We start from the raw sequence: 22,171 nt of genomic DNA, 5'->3' as shown, positions 1-22,171 counted from the left end.
TAATAATTTCTTGTAGGATGTGTCACTGTCAACCAATAGAGCTGTGAGAACTGTCCTTATCAGCTAGTGAACAAGCTATCTCATGGACTAATTGCTCAAAAACATGCAATTCATAATAGTAGTCTTTCACATGAGATATCATTTATATACCGTATATATATATATATATATATATACACAGGTGGCCCTCGTTTTACAACGGTTCAATTTACACCGTTTCAGAATAACAACCTTTTTTTCCAGTCATGTGACTGCTATTGAAAAGCATTGAGAAGCAGTGCATTTATTAAAATAGCCTGTAGGTGGAGCTGTCTGCTTGTGTTGCAGCAAAGCCAAGCAGGCTGAAATTAATCAGTTTAACCAGGCCTGAGTTATCGAGCAGATTTCAAAGGAACAAGATCTTCCTGTCTATAAATCAGTCCAGATTGGAATGCATAGAAAGAACTGTTTGCAGAAAAATGCAAGTGAAGTCTGTGTTGTGTGATTATTTTATTAGGTTTATAATGCTGTTTAGCAAACGTTTTTGTTCATTTAATTTAGTTTAATTATATATTCTGTGTTGTGTGATTATTTTATTAGGTTTATAATGCTGTTTAGCATTTAAATTCTTCATTTCAAAGCTTTAAAAATAATGTATTAGGTGTTATTATGACAATTTTTTGAGAGGGGCCTGGAACCTATCTCCCTCATTTCCCATTGACTTACATTATAAACTGGGTTTCAATTTACAACAGTTTCGATTTACAACCATTCCTTCTGGAACCTAACCCCGGCGTAAACTGAGGGCTACCTGTACTTTTTTTTTTTTAAAGGGACAGCCTACTTGAAAATTATTGTTTAAAAAGATAAATAATCCCTTTATTACTCATTTCTCAGTTTTGCATAACCAACACTGTTATATTAATACACTTTTTACCTCTGTGATAACCTTGTATCTAAGCCTCTGCAGGACTGCCCCCTTATCTCAGTGCTTTTTAGAATCTTGCATTTCAGCCAATTGCTGCTTGATTTTGCATAACCATTAGCCTTCTGCACAGGAATGAGCACAATGTTATCTACATGGCACACATGAACCAGCACTGTCTGGCTGTTGTGCAAGATTTAAAAAAGCCCTGAGATAAGGTGCAGCCTGCAGGGGCTTAGAAACAATCACATTTAGAGGTTATAAAATATATTAATATAACAATGGATGATTTGTAGTAAAGGCATTATCTTTCTTTTAAACAATAAAAAAAAATCAAGTAGACTGTCGCTTGAACTATACAAGTATGCAGTTTACAGAATGTTTGATATAGATGACATAAGTTGTCTTGACTCTATACCAAATACACAATATATAAATATATAGGTAGTGTTTGCCGATTGGTGTCTAAATGTAGCCACCAATCATCAAGCGCTACCCGAAAATGGGCTGGCTCCTAAGCTTACATCCCGGCTTTTTCAAATAAAGATACCAAGAGAATGAAGGAAAATTGATAATAGGAGTAAATTAGAAAGTTGCTTAAAATTACATGCTCTATCTGAATCATGAAAGAAAAAATATTGGGTTTAATATCCCTTTAATTAAGGTAAGTACATTTTTTTAGACATAATGCTATTGCATACTTAATAGACTAACGTATAGTGTAAATATAACTTTTATATGCACTGGAAAACAAAAAAATAAGTGCGACTCCTTTATTGCTACATTCGCTTTATTGCGGTGGTCTTTAACAAAACCCTCAGTATCTCCGAAGTACGTATGTATATTTATATATAATTAATTAGTAAGCCAGGGTCAACAAATATGTTTAGAATGTAGGCGTGAGTCACACACTGGTATTTGTTTATAGATATTTGAAGAATAATCCTACATATTAGCAGCCAGGTGTACAACTCTAGGAGGCAGTCGGTCCCTGGCTCCTGGGAGTGTCAAGCCCTATACTAAGCTGTATAAATATTTCAGATTTACTGCATTTCCACCTCTAAGCAGGTTTTGCTACAAGCTAGAATTGGGCCCCCATAGAAAAGCACAGTCATACACCTAAGCAAGTTTATTTTATTAAAAATACTTCAATTATTTGTAGCTCACTTGGAAATTGAATCACAAGCCTCAGAATGTATGTGTGTATGTATGGGTACCTACAAACCAGTTACTCAATCAGCTAACTAACCGTCTGTACCATTTAAATGAGTTGTAAGTGATATACTAGCCCACTGGACAAAAAACTAAACTTACTCCACAAGTATCCCTACCAGGTCAGATTTAAAGGATTCTCAGATCTGAGCACAAATGAATAAGGCACACTTATTATGCTACTGAACAGCTTAAATGAGAAAATACTCAAAATCTTGCTTGTTTGGGGTACTCAGGGCTGAATTTGAGGGGTATCTTGATACCCTAAACACTTTTATAATGAAACATTCACAATTTAATAGATTTAAAAAGATCCATCTATATAGACTGGAAAATAGAAAATGATGTTACCTTTTATATTTTTCCCACAGGAACAGATTCTGGACACGCATTATCTTAAGAATTCGGAACTTGGTCTCTGGCACAGTTTTATGAAAAAGTGTGTAAACCGTTCTGTAGCTTTTGTCTTCCTTGGCCATAGGCACTTGAACAAACTCTTGAGAAGAATCCATGGGGACCCATGTTTCTGGATAAAAATTTGGAGATGTGATGGCAACGGGTGATAAAATATGCAAAGAGTCCGTCATTGTTGGTGAGGATGACGATAATCCACTAAGTGTCCTAGGAACAGACAAGAATTCAGACATTTAAAGAACAATCAGTATTAGAAACAAGAATCCAATAATTTATCCAGAATTGTCTGATTTCATGAATTTAAGACAGAATCTCAAAACAGGGCACACCAACAGGCCAGATGTTAGTGATATCTGAAGTATAGTACAGGTGAAATAATCAGCTGCCAAGTAACCATAGTTATTAACTTTCTGCTCTCAAGATAATCCTGAAAATATAGCCTTTAGTGTGCCCCTGAGGACTGGACTTGAGAAACATTGTAATAGAAGGCTCTCTGAAATTTAAATGACTGAATCCAATATCCTCCATAAACAACAACTGTCTTTCAAATAATAGGATATTTGTATTTGTACAAGCAACATTTGAAAAACACCCTGTAGTTATAAAATAATAAAAATGTTCGCTTTTTCAGAATAAATAGAACAATTTTAAAATGTAGATTGTATTCAGGTTAAAGTGACAGTCTACGCCAGATTTTTTATTGTTTAAAAATATATATAATCCCTTTATTTACCCATTCTCCAGTTTTGCATAACCAACACGGTTATATTAATACACTTTTTTACCCCTGTGGTGAGCTTGTATCTGAGCCTCTGCAGACTGCCTCTTATATCCGTTTTTTTTTTACTGACTTGCATTTTAGCCAATCAGTGCTGACTCATAAATAACTCCACGGTAGTGAGCACACTGTTATATACATGGCAAACACGAACAAGCGCTATCTAACTGTGAAAACTGTCAAAAACTGTGATAAGAGGAGGCTTTCAGGGGCTTAGAAATTAGAATATAACCCTACCTAGGTTTAGCTTTTAATAAAGAATACCAAGAGAACAAAGCAAATTTGATGATAAAAGTAAACTGGAAAGCTGTTTAAAATAACATGCCCTATCTGAATCATGAAAGTTTACTTTTGACTAGACTGTCCCTTTAAGCTTTAAAATGGCACAATGCGTATGAATTATTTCCTAAGCTGCATGCATCCTCATGCTAGACTGATGCAATCCATGGCTTACAAATTAAATAAAAAAAGGATTGTGTCAAAGTATTCTATTTCACAAGTACAAACGCAATTCACCCATCTCATTTGCATGTGACTAGAGACAATTTGTTAACCACACACGTGGATTCTTAGGTTATGCCACCCAGAAAAGGACGTGCATTTTTTTTTTTGTCAAGACCTTTATTTGTATTGGCATGGAAAATGGAAGTATATTGAAAAAAATATGTTTGTTTTTTTAACATGATGATTGAATGACTAACAAAGATGCCATGTGTAGTATAGAACAAGAAAATTCTAATTTTTGCGAATCTATTTAATGCATAAAAAGTAATTGGCCTATAAATAAATACAATACTGAACTAAGTAATCAGGGGCGCGATCCGATATCGATCGCAGTTTGCGGCGCAAGCGAGGGAACCGGCGTCGCCCGCAGTTTCAGCTCGCAACTCGAGCCATCCCATATAGGTCGCCGTCAGATGCTAACGTGCCGTAAGTCTCACAAACCAGCGATGTCCAGAAATCTGCGTAAGTACAAATTTCTGGCGTCGCCAGTGACTTGCGGCACGTTAGAAACTGCCGGCGCCTATAAAACCTGACTAAAGTCTAAAACACCCGCACTGTCTAACACGCCTCCCTAACATAGCCCGCACTGTCTAACACGCCTCCCTAACATAGCCCGCACTGTCTAACACGCCTCCCTAACATAGCCCGCACTGTCTAACCCTCTATCCTCTATCCCCCCTCACTAGCCTAACAATAAAAAAGCTATTAACCCCTAAACCGCCGCTCCCGTACCCCGCCGCAACCTAATAAAGTTATTAACCCCTAAACCGCCGCTCCCGTACCCCGCCGCCAGCTATATTATATCTATAACCCCCTAAAGTGAGCCCCTAACACCGCCGCCATCTATATTAAAATTATTAACCCCTAATGTAAGCCCCTTACACCGCCGCCATCTCTATTAAAATGATTAACCCCTAATTTAATCTACCTACCCCGCCGCCAGCTATATTATCTATATTAACCCTAAGTATATTATAGTTAATATAGGTATTACATTATATATATTAACTATATTAACCCTAATTATATTAGGGTTAATATAGTTACTATAGTATTTATATTAACTATATTAACTCTATCTAACCCTAACTAAATTTATATTAAATTAATCTAATTCATTTATAAACTAAAATGTTCCTATTTAAATCTAAATACTTACCTATAAAATAAACCCTAAGATAGCTACAATATAATTAATAATTACATTGTAGCTATGTTAGGGTTAATATTTATTTTACAGGTAAATTGTTAATTATTTTAACTAGGTATAATAGATATTAAATAGTTATTAACTATTTAATATCTACCTAGTTAAAATAATTACCCAATTACCTGTAAAATAAATCCTAACCTAAGTTACAAATACACCTACACTATCAATAAATTTAATAAACTACAAACATCTATCTAAAAATACAATTAAATTAACTAAACTAAATTACAAAAAAAAACAAACACTAAATTACAAAAAATAAAAAAAAGATTACAAGATATTTAAGCTAATTACACCTATTCTAAGCCCCCTAATAAAATAATAAACCCCCAAAATAAAAAAAATTCCCTGCCCTATTCTAAATTCAACAAATTTCAAAGCTCTTTACCTTACCAGCCCTTAAAAGGGCCTTTTGTGGGGCATGCCCCAAAGAATTCAGCTCTTTTGCATACAAGAAATACAATACCCCCCCCCCCATTACAACCCACCACCCACATACCCCTATTCTAAACCCACCCAAACCCCCCTTAAAAAAGCCTAACACTACCCCCCTGAAGATCTCCCTACCTTGTCTTCACCACACCGGGCCGAACTCCTGATCCGATCCGGGCGATGTCTTCCTCCAATCGGCAAAGAAGAATTCTTCCTCCGGCGATGTCTTCCTCCAAGCGGCAAAGAAGAATTCTTCCTCCGGCGACGTCTTCCTCCAAGCGGCAGCAAAGTCTTCATTCTTTCGGCGGCATCTTCAATCGGAACAGCCAATAGAATGCGAGCTCAATCTGATTGGCTGATCCAATCAGCCAATCGGATTGAACTTGAATCTGATTGGCTGATTCAATCAGCCAATCAGATTTTTTTAACTTAATTCCGATTGGCTGATAGAATCCTATCAGCCAATCGGAATTCGGCGGACGCCATCTTGGATGACGTCATTTAAAGGTACATCATTCCAAGTTCAGCAGTCGGCCGGGATGGATGCTCCGCGGCGGCGGAGCGAAGAAAGAAGATTGAAGATGCCGCCGGAAGAATGAAGACTTTGCTGCCGCTTGGAGGAAGACGTCGCCGGAGGAAGAATTCTTCTTTGCCGCTTGGAGGAAGACATCGCCCGGATCGGATCAGGAGTTCGGCCCGGTGTGGTGAAGACACGGCAGGGAGATCTTCAGGGGGGTAGCGTTAGGCCTTTTTAAGGGGGGTTTGGGTGGGTTTAGAATAGGGGTATGTGGGTGGTGGGTTGTAATGGGGGGGGGGGTATTGTATTTCTTGTATGCAAAAGAGCTGAATTCTTTGGGGCATGCCCCACAAAAGGCCCTTTTAAGGGCTGGTAAGGTAAAGAGCTTTGAAATTTGTTGAATTTAGAATAGGGCAGGGAATTTTTTTTATTTTGGGGGTTTATTATTTTATTAGGGGGCTTAGAATAGGTGTAATTAGCTTAAATATCTTGTAATCTTTTTTTTATTTTTTGTAATTTAGTGTTTGTTTTTTTTTGTAATTTAGTTTAGTTAATTTAATTGTATTTTTAGATAGATGTTAGTAGTTTATTAAATTTATTGATAGTGTAGGTGTATTTGTAACTTAGGTTAGGATTTATTTTACAGGTAATTGGGTAATTATTTTAACTAGGTAGATATTAAATAGTTAATAACTATTTAATATCTATTATACCTAGTTAAAATAATTAACAATTTACCTGTAAAATAAATATTAACCCTAGCATAGCTACAATGTAAATATTAATTATATTGTAGCTATCTTAGGGTTTATTTTATAGGTAAGTATTTAGATTTAAATAGGAACATTTTAGTTTATAAATGAATTAGATTAATTTAATATAAATTTAGTTAGGGTTAGATAGAGTTAATATAGTTAATATAAATACTATAGTAACTATATTAACTATATTAACCCTAATATAATTAGGGTTAATATAGTTAATATATATAATGTAATACCTATATTAACTATAATATACTTAGGGTTAATATAGATAATATAGCTGGCGGCGGGGTAGGTAGATTAAATTAGGGGTTAATCATTTTAATAGAGATGGCGGCGGTGTAAGGGGCTTACATTAGGGGTTAATCATTTTTATATAGGTGGCGGCGGTGTAAGGGGTCAGATTAGGGGATAGATAAGGTAGATGGCGGCGGTTTTAGAGGCTCACAGTAGGGGGTTAGTTTATGTAGATGGCGGCGGGGTCCGGGAGCGGCGGTTTAGGGGGGTAATAACTTTATTAGGGATTTCGGGGGGGGGGGGGGGGGATCGCGGTTGACAGGTAGATAGACATTGCGCATGCGTTAGGTGTTAGGTTTATTTTAGCAGATCGCGGTTGACAGGGAGATAGACATTGCGCATGCGTTAGGTGTTAGGTTTATTTTCTAGTTAGTTTAGGGAGTTACGGGGCTCCAATAGTCAGCGTAAGGCTTCTTACGGCTGCTTTTTGTGGCGAGGTGAAAATGGAGTAAGTTTTCTCCATTTTCGCCACGTAAGTCCTTACGCTGCATATTGGATACCAAACTGCGCGGGTTTGGTATACCTGCCTATGGCCCAAAAAACTGCGGGCGACGGCAGAAATATACGCGCGTAACTTCTAGGTTACGCCGTATATGTGATACCAAATCCGCGCAAATATTGGCGTCGCCGGCTTTTGCGGGCGACGCTTTATATCGGATCGACCCCCAGGTATCTAAATGCTCACTCTCTCAATCTCTCTCTCTCATACATTATCACAGCTAGCAAAGCATTATTACACATGGACTGAAAGTATATAGATATATAAATTGCTTTTAGTAAAATGTTTAAAAGTCCCAAACGTTTTATACGCTTTTACTTAATACATGGTCTTTTGAAATTGCATTAAACTAAACAATGTAAAAGACAAAAAATGTTCCAACTACTTTTTGTAAAGGGCCATTTTACACATGCATTATAAGGCAAAAGGCTGCAGTGTAACTCTGGTAACCAAGAGGTTAATAAGACTGGTTAGTTTCTTCTGGGGTCTCCAAGCAATGGGCAAAAACCATCAGCTAAGCCTATTGCAACAGTGAAATCTACAACTAGCCCCAGCATGTCAAGGTGTCAATCAAGCTAATACCTTCTTGCCTGATACCAAAGGGGACAGCAAATTCCTAAGCTCAACAATACTGCATCCTGCTGTGCATGCGAGATGCCATAACCAGCATTTAAATCAACTGTAATCAAAAGAGAATACACTGAAGCTCTTAAACAATGAATGTGCATATCTTCTTCTACAGAGTAACATGACGAATGTGCAATGCACTTACAGATGCACATTTTGTTCTCTGTGTGTAATATGGAGAATTTATCCCTTTCACTAAATTAAAATGCAAAGCCTTTTTTTATACTTTCCAAAAGCTCTTTCCAGTCTCTGATATTTAATTAGAAAGGGCTGGTTGCACATGATTAGTTATACTAAACCTCAGTGTGCTCTTTTCCAGGAGTGGGCCAGGCAAATGTGAACAGCTGCTTTAAAATAGATTTTGTGAATCACCCATGTTTGTGACCGTTACTAAAGATATCCTTAGCAAACCACAAGTCCCATTGGGAGGCTGTTTTTTCCACCCCAAACAAGAATAAGCATAATTTCCACATAATTATTGCCTTGATCTAATTTATGGTTCAGTTCAATGTATCTATCATTTTTTAGCACTATTTTCGAGCATTTAAAAATCATATTTATCTGACTTAGGTCTAGCTGTAATATTGTTAAATTAAATGCATTAATATCACGTAAATAAACCCTCTGTAACTTAGTTTAATTCTTATGTTGCCCTCTTTTCCTGTAAGGTTTACTCTGAAAATAATAGTTTTCCACACCTACCAGATATACCTGTACTGCAGGAACCCTGACTAAAACATTCTATGCAGTGATTGCTTGATCTGTTCATGAGCTGATTTATCCCTAACTGGCCAGAGCAAAGGTGAAAAAAATAAAAATACTCAACAGACTTTTCAAGAGGTGTGTTCCTGGACTGCAAATTGAGTGAAAGTTTATTAACTGAATAACAGTTAAATGTGTTTAAAACATTTCTTTAGTATGGAGATGTTTTGCAATGATAAACTGTTCGCATATGCTATACAGTAGACCCCTATCAAGTATTCTAAGATTACAGTAGCGTTGCAGTTCAGCCACGAGTTGGGGGACAAAGCACACGTACACAAGAAAGGAGGGGGTATGTGGTAATAAATGGTGAGGAATGTAGAGAGATAAGGAATGCGGAAGAAGCAGATGGACTCAATAGTTTAGTCTTTACTACAGGAAAGATGTTTTCCAAGTAAGGAATGTGTCTTATGTTATCTCAGTATTTGCTACACGCACGGCTTAATCTTTTCCCTTAAAGGGACATTCTTAGGCAAACATAAAGTACTTTAATTAAAGTATAGAATGTGTATAAAAGAGCGTTGTTTAAACATGCTAAAAGGTGTTTGCATAATAAAGGTTGTGTTAAAGCAGTTTCTTTATTTTGAAGCTAAGGGATTGCATGTTACTACAACTGAACCCTGGGCACTGATTGCTCACTGGCTGACGAGCAGAACTCACAAAGCTTGTGAGGTCAGTGACACAGCGCACAAGTAATAAAAAAAAACTCTCAATACAGAACCAATCATTTTGCAAACAAAACAAAAAAAAATAAAAGAAAACGAACTGCAAGGCATTTTTAAATACACCATATCAGATAAAACATTATACACAGTGATTTCTTGCTCAGTGTAGTAGTCCTTCATTGACTACATCAAAGGGGATAAGATAATAATACTCATTGGGATTTTTAAAGGGTATGTCACTGGACTGTAAACAATATCAATTTTGCCAATAAAATTTAAAAAAAAATTGATTTTGAATTAAGTCTTTTTTTCGCAGTAATTATTTGCTTGATGTAAAGAAATTACTTTGATGTTCCTTTAAACAAAAGTCTCTAATATTCTGCACATTTCCCCTCAGTCAGCACTTAAACGATTAACAGCAATTAAGTCCTGAGAGCAAATAAAAAGAACCTAAAACTTCTGGTTTCAGAGAAGTAACTCACAGTAAGAACTAGCAGAACCCACAAACACTGAATTTAAAACAATTACTTACTGTAAATGTGGCAAAAGCATGACAGATGATCGGAATAAAGGCCGCCTTTTGATTTCCTTTCGGAAGCAAGCATTCTGCTGAAATCCATCTTTTATATTCAATATGTATTGGTTGTGCCATGTAACAAAGCGGACCTCTTTTAGCCCTCTGCAGTTGGCCTCTTCTATTAGTTTCACAACAGGCTGTTTTAAAATTAAATTAAAAATTAGTTGAACAAAATATTTATTAAAATATTTAATCTGTGTAACTTAATTTTATCTTGCTCAAACATTTTAGTGTTTCAGAATATTTTTTACATAAAAAATAGGTTATCATCAGTACATCCTATACTCTGCCAACAGAGCTGGAATCTTTTTTTTTTATTCATATTTCTTAAAGGGACAGTTTACCCAAAAAGTTTCTCCCCTTTAAAGGGACAGTCAACACCAGATTTTTTGTTGTTTAAAAAGGATAGATAATCCCTTTATTACCCATTCCCCAGTTTCAGAAAACCATCACTGTTATATTAATACACTTTTTACTTCTGTGACTAACTTGTATCTAAGCATCTTCTGACCGCCCCTAATCACATGACTTTTAGTTATTATCTATTGACTTGCATTTTAGCCAATTAGTGCAGTGTCTGCCACTAGCCACGGGCGTGATCACAATGCTATCTATATGGCCTACATGAGCTTGCTCTCCCCTGCTGTGAAAAGTAAATAAAATAGAGGTGGCCTTCAAGGGCTTAGAAATTATCATATGTGCCTTTCTAGGTTTGCTTTCAACTAGAATACCAAGAGAACAAAGCAAAATTGTTGATAAAAGTAAATTGGAAAGTTGTTTAAAATGACATGCCATATTTGAAAAATAAGTTTGTTTTGGACTTGACTGTCCCTTTAATTTGCTCTCAATGATCCATTTTAACTGCTGTAGTGTATTAAACAGTTTACAAATATATAATTTACCTTTATATCAGCATTTGATGTTGCCTGTGGTATAGCTACCTATACTGAAAGTTTCTATACTTAAAGGGACAGTCAACATCAAAATTGTTATTGTTTAAAAAGATAGAAAACGCCTTTACTACCAATTCCCAACTTTTGCACAGCAAACATAGTTATACTAATATAAATGTTTCCTCTGTGATCACATTGTATCTAAGCCTATTTTGACAGCCCCCTGATCACATGGCTATTTATTTATTATCTATTGAATTTCATTTTAGCCAATTAGTGCAGTGTCATGCACAACTCCACGGGAGAGAGCACAATGTTATATATATGGCCCACATGGATTTAGCAGTCTTGCTGTGAAAGGCTAATAAAAAGCATGTGATAAGAAACTGTCTTGTAGGGGCTTAGAAACAGGCAGAAATTTAGAGGTTTAAATGTTATAATGTATATTAATAATAATGTTGGTTGTGCAAAGTCGGGGAATGTGTAGTAAAGGAGTTATCTTTCTTTTTAAATAATAACAATTTTGGTGTTGACTTTCCCTTTAAGTATTGGTTATGGCTGTGGTATACAGACAGAAATTAAAAGCATTTGTATGTAAAGAAAGTTTAAAACAAGGAGATGTGATTTCCCTGCAAGCTAAACACATTTTGATGGGTTATGATGTCAAAGAAGAAGAAAAAGAAATCATAGACAAAAATAAACCTAAAGGAGTAGCTTCTCATGCATTTTGTACTCTGTATCTGGTATAACAAGTCGTTGGAAACACATTTAGGGAAAAACAACTTAGTATTCTGTAAGTTTAAATTCCATACGGTTAAGACAGGTGTTAAGAATTGTACTAAATTAAATTTAGAAGCTAGTAACAAGGATATTAGGGAGCCATAGAAATTTGTTGTGAGAGCCAGGGAAGGTTTTATATATCAAGTCATGTGTAAACGCCATATAGGACCAAACCATTCCTGTTCTTAAAGTGCTTTCTTTTAAGAAAAGTGCTGTTAAATCTTAGTTTGATGCTTTTTTTTTAGCAGAGCTGGAAGAATCTCTTAGTGATGCGCACATATAAAAGTTGTTGTTTAAAATCATTACATAGGAGGCAGAGGTAAAATGTTGGGTGTTTGTCATATTATAGATCAGGTGTAGATCACACTTGCACAAGTCAACACACTTTGCCAAATGCATGACTATTTGTATCTCCACTTTGTCTTGCAACATTGTTATAAAAGGTTCAGAATCTCTGCCTTAGGCTTAGGGTGAACAATATTTGGGGAATAGGTAAGAATTTGACAAGGACAAGGCCTCTTAAAATTCATTGGGATACGGCTTTTCTTATTTTTTTATTGAAGGATTATGGGAGACTATATTAAAATGAATTGAGTTTTAGTCGGGAACAGTAGGATAATGGTTATACAGATAAAAGAAAGGACAAAGTTAAAAAAAAAAAGTTTGCTCACATCTGCACTATATTGAAAAGGATCAAGGCCAAGCTGTTTCTATATTAAACTTAATTTCCTTAGACTAAGTTTTAGGTTTATAATGTCTGAGAAACGGCTGATGTGAAAAGAAAAAAATCTTGACTCCTAACCCTTTGTCTTACCGACAAACGCAGTGTATTGTAATCTGCCTTCTATGGCAGCTAAGGGTTTAAACTATAATGTCAGGATCAGAAATTTTAGAAAAACTATAACTATTTAATTAAATGTGTATAACATTTATAATATTTACTTATTGTTTATATATGTGTAATGCATGTGTATAATATTTACCTCTGAATATTCTCTCCACCCAAAATGGTCTCTGCAAAAATACTTCCAGACAGTGTGATAATTAGAAGATGCACCAGTGGTTGACGGTGTAGAAAGTCGCCTGATTTGGTCAAATTCAAGAGATTCGTATATGCTCATACAGTTCAAGTCTACCAGGAAATCCTGCCCCCTAGAGAAAAAAACAGAAACAGAATAAAACTAGGATAACAAGCACTGAGTTCTGTCAACGGCACAACGTGAAGATTAAATCTAGAAAGTGACTTGACAAACCTGTTCAGAATCTAAGCGCAAGCCAGAATATTTAATAGCCAATTGCAAATAATATCACGTGACGTCACCCTTTGGAACATGTAGCACACGTGTTTGCACTGAGATGTGTTTGCTTGTTGTGTTTATGTGTATACTCCTTTACACAATGTATTAAATAACAAATCTGCATTTAAAGCTATTAATAGTCAACATACAAGTTCTATTAATCAGAATTTAGTTTACAAAGCCTTACAATGTTAATATGTACATGAGGAAGACAGAGCATGTGCTTAGGCCTCAGTTTTTGTAGTGGGGGCAGTGACATGTCCCAAGTAAAATGATAGTGATTTCTCCGACAGGAACATCCATGTGAAGATAAGAAAATATACCACTTTTAAAAATGCCACCTTCTTTCTGATTAAGTAAATAAAACACATAACTGTTATTCTAGAGTTGCTAATACAAAAATACCTAAAGACCTAAACAAAAGAGAAATCAGTAGTAACCCTGACATCCTGCATCAGGTCTGTCCCTTACACTTATGAGGTAAATATCATACAGCAGCATATCTCAACACAGTACATGAGATCACTCTTCTCACAACTAATTCTCATCTTTTTTGTCAGTATTGTTATAGCCCATATTTATTCTAAAATTAATTTAGTGAAAATAAACAACGCCCATTCCGTGTAAGACTCATGGGGAAGAATGTGATCTGTATATTTATGTTTATGATAAAGCAAGGCCCTGTAACCACTCTGCCTCACATGTCTTTACTAATTGTACTCCCTGTATAGTTCTGTTGGTGCAGTACAGAATAATAATACATCTATGGATGTAAATGTTTGGATGTCCATATGAAAAAGACTAAAAGAAAGAAATTGGTGAGAATAATGCATTTTATTCATTGAACAACTTTACATATATATATATTTATTTAATATATTGCTGTGAAGTCATCTGAATTCTAGAAAACGTATGTGTTATCTTGTAGCACATGCAGTCCACAACAACACCAATTTGATAAATGTTTGTTGATAAGTGTGCTTATTAAGGACTGTGCCGCAGTGTTTGGTATACTGCTGACAAAGCTGACAGAGATATCAACACTGTGACAAGTGGAAAAACGTGTTTATGCTGCAGGAAAACACATATGTTTACTAAACTTCAGTAATTTTACATGAAAACATGAACACTCCTTGGAAGGCACAACGGAAAATATAGGATTAGAATTTAGTTTAATCACTAAACACTAAATATATTGCATATGAACTCTCAGTCTGTACTTTTTTTAAATAAAATTTATTTTGTGATTCAGACAGATTCCAATGTAATTATATTATCAAATTTGCTTTGTTCTCATGATATTCTGTGTTGAATAAATACTGTACCTAGTTCTGGAAAACTACATGGCAGGAAATAATGCTGCCATCTAGTGCTCTTGCAAATAGATACTGTTCTTGCAAAACTGCTGCCATCTAGTGCTCTTGCAAATAGATACTGTTCTTGCAAAACTGCTGCCATCTAGTGCTCTTGCAAATAGATACTGTTCTTGCAAAAATGCTGCCATCTAGTGCTCTTGCAAATAGATACTGTTCTTGCAAAACTGCTGCCATCTAGTGCTCTTGCAAATAGATACTGTTCTTGCAAAACTGCTGCCATCTAGTGCTCTTGCAAATAGATAATGTTCTTGCAAAACTGCTGCCATCTAGTGCTCTTGCAAATAGATAATGTTCTTGCAAAACTGCTGCCATCTAGTGCTCTTGCAAATAGATAATGTTCTTGCAAAACTGCTGCCATCTAGTGCTCTTGCAAATAGATACTGTTCTTGCAAAACTGCTGCCATCTAGTGCTCTTGCAAATAGATAATGTTCTTGCAAAACTGCTGCCATCTAGTGCTCTTGCAAATAGATAATGTTCTTGCAAAACTGCTGCCATCTAGTGCTCTTGCAAATAGATAATGTTCTTGCAAAACTGCTGCCATCTAGTGCTCTTGCAAATAGATAATGTTCTTGCAAAACTGCTGCCATCTAGTGCTCTTGCAAATAGATACTGTTCTTGCAAAACTGCTGCCATCTAGTGCTCTTGCAAATAGATACTGTTCTTGCAAAACTGCTGCCATCTAGTGCTCTTGCAAATAGATACTGTTCTTGCAAAACTGCTGCCATCTAGTGCTCTTGCAAATAGATAATGTTCTTGCAAAACTGCTGCCATCTAGTGCTCTTGCAAATAGATACTGTTCTTGCAAAAATGCTGCCATCTAGTGCTCTTGCAAATAGATACTGTTCTTGCAAAACTGCTGCCATCTAGTGCTCTTGCAAATAGATACTGTTCTTGCAAAACTGCTGCCATCTAGTGCTCTTGCAAATAGATACTGTTCTTGCAAAACTGCTGCCATCTAGTGCTCTTGCAAATAGATACTGTTCTTGCAAAACTGCTGCCATCTAGTGCTCTTGCAAATAGATACTGTTCTTGCAAAAATGCTGCCATCTAGTGCTCTTGCAAATAGATACTGTTCTTGCAAAACTGCTGCCATCTAGTGCTCTTGCAAATAGATAATGTTCTTGCAAAACTGCTGCCATCTAGTGCTCTTGCAAATAGATAATGTTCTTGCAAAACTGCTGCCATCTAGTGCTCTTGCAAATAGATAATGTTCTTGCAAAACTGCTGCCATCTAGTGCTCTTGCAAATAGATACTGTCCTTGCAAAACTGCTGCCATCTAGTGCTCTTGCAAATAGATACTGTTCTTGCAAAACTGCTGCCATCTAGTGCTCTTGCAAATAGATACTGTTCTTGCAAAACTGCTGCCATCTAGTGCTCTTGCAAATAGATACTGTTCTTGCAAAACTGCTGCCATCTAGTGCTCTTGCAAATAGATAATGTTCTTGCAAAACTGCTGCCATCTAGTGCTCTTGCAAATAGATAATGTTCTTGCAAAACTGCTGCCATCTAGTGCTCTTGCAAATAGATAATGTTCTTGCAAAACTGCTGCCATCTAGTGCTCTTGCAAATAGATACTGTTCTTGCAAAACTGCTGCCATCTAGTGCTCTTGCAAATAGATACTGTTCTTGCAAAACTGCTGTCATCTAGTGCTCTTGCAAATAGATAATGTTCTTGCAAAACTGCTGCCATCTAGTGCTCTTGCAAATAGATACTGTTCTTGCAAAACTGCTGCCATCTAGTGCTCTTGCAAATAGATACTGTTCTTGCAAAACTGCTGCCATCTAGTGCTCTTGCAAATAGATAATGTTCTTGCAAAACTGCTGCCATCTAGTGCTCTTGCAAATAGATACTGTTCTTGCAAAAATGCTGCCATCTAGTGCTCTTGCAAATAGATAATGTTCTTGCAAAACTGCTGCCATCTAGTGCTCTTGCAAATAGATAATGTTCTTGCAAAACTGCTGCCATCTAGTGCTCTTGCAAATAGATACTGTTCTTGCAAAAATGCTGCCATCTAGTGCTCTTGCAAATAGATACTGTTCTTGCAAAACTGCTGCCATCTAGTGCTCTTGCAAATAGATAATGTTCTTGCAAAACTGCTGCCATCTAGTGCTCTTGCAAATAGATACTGTTCTTGCAAAACTGCTGCCATCTAGTGCTCTTGCAAATAGATACTGTTCTTGCAAAAATGCTGCCATCTAGTGCTCTTGCAAATAGATACTGTTCTTGCAAAACTGCTGCCATCTAGTGCTCTTGCAAATAGATAATGTTCTTGCAAAACTGCTGCCATCTAGTGCTCTTGCAAATAGATACTGTTCTTGCAAAACTGCTGCCATCTAGTGCTCTTGCAAATAGATACTGTTCTTGCAAAAATGCTGCCATCTAGTGCTCTTGCAAATAGATAATGTTCTTGCAAAACTGCTGCCATCTAGTGCTCTAGAAATTATCTGGCTCCTAAGCATACATCACTGCTTTTCAACAAAATATACCAAGAAAACAAGGTAAAATTGATAATATAAGTAAATTAGAAAGTTGTTTAAAATCTTATGCTCTATCTGAATCATGACAGAAAAATGCTGGGTTTCATATTCTTTTAAGTAAGCAAGTCATATGTTTAATACATCTATCATATGTTTAATACATCTATCATATGTTTAATACATCTATCATATGTTTAATACATCTATCATATGTTTAATACATCTATCATATGTTTAATACATCTATCATATGTTTAATACATCTATCATATGTTTCAAGCCTATGCAAAATAGATGAAAAAACAAACCTGAACTGAATTCTGAAAATAACATTTACTGAGAAATGAAACTGCTTAAAGGGACGTTCAAATGTTAAAAAAATGTTATTCTATCAAAGGGACATAGTACTGTAAAATAGCCTCCCATTTATGGTGTTCCTTGTGATCTATTTTACCTGCTGGAGTGTATTAAATTGTTTACAAATAGGAACTTTACCTCTTGTGACATTTGAAATAGTTGCTTTTGACTGATGAAACCACCACCTATACTGAAATGTTCAATTCTGCAATATAAGCAATACAAAATCTAGGTAAGAGTCGGCAGCAAAAATCAACCTCCCAGTGGGTTGTGGAGGGGGTGTTCCTGCAGCCTCTTTCAATACAAAGATCTCTTAATAACTTTAACAGTTATATTAATATACTTTTTACCTCTGTGATTACCTTGCATCTAAGCCTCTGCAGACTGCCCCCTTATTTCAGTTCTTTTGACAGACATGCATTTTAGCCAATCAGTGCTGACTCATAAATAGCTCCACGGTAGTGAGCTCAATGTTATCTATTTGATACACATAAACTTGTGCTGTCTAACTAAGAAAAACTGACAAAATGCACAGAGATAAGAGACAGCCTTTAAGGGCTTAGAAATTGGTATATGAGCCTACCTAGGTTTAGCTTTCAAAAAAGAATACCAAGAGAAAAAAAGAAAAGTTGATGATAAAAGTACATTCGAAAGTTGTCTAAAATTGCATGTTCTATCTGAATCATGAAAATTATATTTTGACTTGACTGTTCCTTTAAGGTGTTTCTAAAGTGCAACTTAAAAATATTTAAAATATATATTAAAATAAGGGATTTTGTTTAAAAATGAAATTATCTAATGACAGAGAGTGAAAGTGACATTATAGTCATCTGTGCACCCATAACTTCATTCAAACATAAATAGCCAAAATAACAATATAATACAATAATATCTGCATTTTATTCCTGTACCTATGACAGCTGCTATGACTTTGTATGTAATGCAATAGGGCTTCTCTGACAAGCAGATAGTGACAAGTAGAACTGGCAAATGTAAATCTATGTGACACTGTGCATTAACCAATTCTGGCTTCAGCTTCTTTATAAAGAAGAGCTTAAAAATCCTCTGGGGTATAATTTAAATCTTGTTTAATTCCTACTAGTTTATTAATTTACTTTACAAGCCTATAAAAGTCTGTCACAGTTTTCTAACTAAAATGTCTATTTGATCTGCGTGCGCAAGCAAGGAATTCCTGTTTTGAGTGTAACGGCACAAGGAGTTGCTATTTAAACATGTGCTTAGAAAAGCCTATAAATAATAATTTGCATGAGAAGCTGAAGCAGATTCTCTCACGCTATCTGCAATAGCTGAACATTTTGCAATGTGGTGGTAACTTCTCAAAATATCTTATCTCCGACAGGAAAATGATCTCTTGTTTTGATTATGTTATTTAAAGTCACATACATTTATTTACCAAGGCAAATAAAAAAGTACAAGCTAGTGCAGGGCTCGACAAACCCAGGAGCCTGGGAGCCACTGGCTCCTAGAATTTTACCCCTGGCTCCTAACTTTTTGGGTTATTCTCCATATATCTATATACAAATCCAACTGTCTGGCTCCTAAAAAATATGCCTGGCTCCTAAATATTCTTATAGGCTCCTAATTTTTGAACATATTTTTCAAGCACTGAGCTAGTGACACACAGACTTCTTCAGATACAATTTTCCCTCTGCAGCCAGGAGTTCTGGGTGGCAGCATGCAAATAAATTTCATAAATCACAATGCTTTAAAGTATAACGTAGTGGTAGCCAAGTAGTATATATCAGAGGGGCCCCAGTGTCCACAAAAGGAATATCATAACCCCTTAAAGGGACAGTTTACTAAAAATGTTCTCTCCTTTAATTTGTTCCCAATGATCCACTTTACCTGCTGGACAAGTGTATTAAATTATTTACAAGTATTTAATGTACCCTTATATTGGCATTTTAAATAGTTGATTTAGCCTGTGGTATCCACCTATTCTGAAAGTTTCTGGCCTTAGGTCCAAGCTATAGATAAGCTGTATAAACACAGCCAGCAGAAGAAATTAACACTCCCAGTGGGGTATAGAAGAGATAAGGTAATACATTGTTAATTTTCTATTGTTCTCTCTAAGTATTGGTCTTAAAGGGATACTCAATCAAAATTAAACTTTTATTATTCAGATAGAGCATGCCATTTTAAACAACTTTCCAATTTACTTATATTAACAAAATGTGCACAGTCTTTTTGTATTTAAACTTTGAGTCACCAGCTCCTACTGAGCATGTGCAAGAATAAGTGTGTATGCATTTGTGAATGGCTGATGGCTGTTACATGGTACGTGTATGCATTTGTGATTGGCTGATGGTTGTCACATGGTACAGGGGGAGTGGAAACATACATAACTTAAAATTGTCAGACAAAAAATCGTAGTCATTTGAAGTTCAGACTAAGCGCTATTGCATTGTCTTGTTATCTTGCATTTGTTGATTATGCAAATCTACTGTGTTGACTGGTCCTTTAATTTAAAGACATATAAAATAAAGAAGCATGTATAGGTACACAATATGATAAAGTAATAAGATCTGATTATACCTACAAGATAAACCCATTTTATTAGGTTGAGGCATCAAAACCACAAAATGTGCTATTTCATGTACACAAATAAACATTAAAAAGCAAATTCTCATATATTTAATACTCTGCAGTTGGTAAAAAATGTATTTGGAAATACATTCAGGGAAAAACTATTTTACAGTATACTGTCCCTTTAAGGACCTGAGTAATTAGCAAGTTAAACAGTATACTGCATTTTACTCCCTCCTCAGAGGAACTGGAGCCTTGGCATACACCCTACAGTTATCCCAACATTATTTAGGTACAGAACAATGCTATAAACAGTCTGAAACACCACACAACAGCTTTTCATTGGCCACAGCACAAGAGCTCAGGAACGCACATTCTACTACTAGGATTTAAAGGGTCGTATTTCAGGACTGCTCTGCCATATTGAAAGACCTGTTCATTTTGCTAACAAAAATTGTTTTAAATTATCATTTAAATCGTTACATTTATATACTTTTTTTTTGTAAAGCAGTGGTTAGTTGCATATGTGTGGGGAAAGAGAGAAGGGAATGGCTCTGGTGGTGTATAGGGGTAAAACAGACAATATTTATTTTCAGAAGGTACCTATAGGGGGCAAGATTACATAAGCAGCGTCGCCGGTTTTTCAGTGGTTTAGGTATCACATAAATGGCGCCGTATATAAATGTGGCACGTATATTTCACCCATCGCCCGCAATTTTTACTTCCATAAGTTAACATAGAAATTGCGTCGCAAATCGGTATCACATATTCAGCGCAAGGATATACGCGGCGAAAATGGAGACATTTTATTCCATTTTCACATCGCCACACATAGGCAGGCGCAGCAAGCCTTGCACTGAAAATGTGAGCACCGTAACTCCCTGAAAATATTAACTAACACCTAACGCATGCGCAATATCTAAGTACTTCTCAACCACCAACTCCCACCGCAATAACTAATAAAATATATTAACCCCTAATCCGCCATTAACCCACATCGCAATAAATGTAATAAATGTATTAACCCCTAATTCGCCATTAACCCACATAGCAATAAACGTAATAAATGTATTAACCCCTAATTCGACATTAATCCATATAGCAATACACTTAATAAATGTATTAACCCCTAATCCGCCATTAACCCACATTGCAATAAACCTAATAAAACTATTAACCCCTAATACGCCAAACCCACACAACACAATAATCCTAATAAATCTATTAACCCCTAATCCGCCAAAACACAAATAACTAATTAAATTACTAAACAACCTAAATTACCCCAAATTAAAAAATACTGAGTTACAATTAAAATAAAAAAAGCTAACATTACTTAAAAATAAAAAACATTAAATTAACCTAAGATTACAAAAAATAAAAAAGTCTAATATTACATAAAATAATAAACCAAATTATCAAAAATAAAAAAAAATTAAACCTAATCCCTATGAAAATAAAAAAGCCCCCCAAAATAAAAACATCCCCATGTCTAATAATGAACTACCAATAGCCCTTAAAAGGACCTTTTGTAGGACATTGCCCTAAAATAAACAGCTTTTACCTTATAAACTACTAAGTCCCCCCTCTAACAGTAAACCCCCTCACTCACCAAACCCCCCAAAATAAAAAAAAACTAACACTAAAAAATCCTAAACTACCCGTGGCCCCTAAAGGGGCATTCGTTGGGCATTGCCCTTAAAAGGACATTCAGCTCTTTATTTTTAAGTAATGTTAGCTTTTCTATTTTAATTGTAACTTAGTATTTTTAAATTAGGTAATTGGGGTTAATTTAGGTAGGGGACTTAGTCATTGAATTAGTTATTTGCGTTGTGGGTTTGGCGGATTAGGGGTTAATAGATTTATTAGGATTATTGCGTTGTGTGGGTTTGGCAGATTAGGGGTTAATAGTTTTACTAGGTTTATTGCGTTGAGGGTTAATGGCGGGTTTATTTATTTTTCTTATGCGCCGGCAGTTTCTAACGTGCAGTAAGTCACTGGCGACTCCAGAAATTTTTTTATTTACCCACATTTTTGGACATCGCTAGTTTATCCAACTTACGGCACTTTATGAACTGCTGGCTCAGTATATGTGATTCCCCGATGTGCTAGGGGAAATTACAGGCGACGTGGGTTTCAGCAGTTACGCTGAAGCCTGCGCCGCATATGTAATCTCGCCCAGGGTGTTTATAAATAGATACACTTAGAAGCCACAAGTTAGATTTTAGGAGCAAAGGCAACTAGGCTCAAAATTATTCAAGCCTGGTCTTATTAG

The 22,171-nt window shown here is 35.8% G+C and overlaps 1 protein-coding gene across 3 annotated transcripts in view; it reads right to left on the bottom strand.

Annotated features, from left to right (window-relative positions):
* TIPARP (TCDD inducible poly(ADP-ribose) polymerase) overlaps window positions 1–22,171 on the bottom strand; it is a 57,897-nt gene that overhangs the window by 1,842 nt on the left and 33,884 nt on the right. For all 3 annotated transcript variants that reach the window (XM_053710082.1, XM_053710081.1, XM_053710080.1), the window contains exons 3-5: window positions 12,822–12,990; window positions 10,121–10,302; window positions 2,468–2,737 (exon numbers count right to left, since the gene is read on the bottom strand). In XM_053710082.1, coding sequence (XP_053566057.1) covers window positions 2,468–2,737; window positions 10,121–10,302; window positions 12,822–12,990 — 621 coding nt within the window. The remainder of the gene's footprint in view (window positions 1–2,467; window positions 2,738–10,120; window positions 10,303–12,821; window positions 12,991–22,171) is intronic.

Source organism: Bombina bombina, chromosome 4 (genome assembly GCF_027579735.1).
Source record: "Bombina bombina isolate aBomBom1 chromosome 4, aBomBom1.pri, whole genome shotgun sequence".
Lineage (NCBI taxonomy): Eukaryota > Metazoa > Chordata > Amphibia > Anura > Bombinatoridae > Bombina > Bombina bombina.
This window is presented reverse-complemented; position numbering and strand designations above follow the sequence as displayed.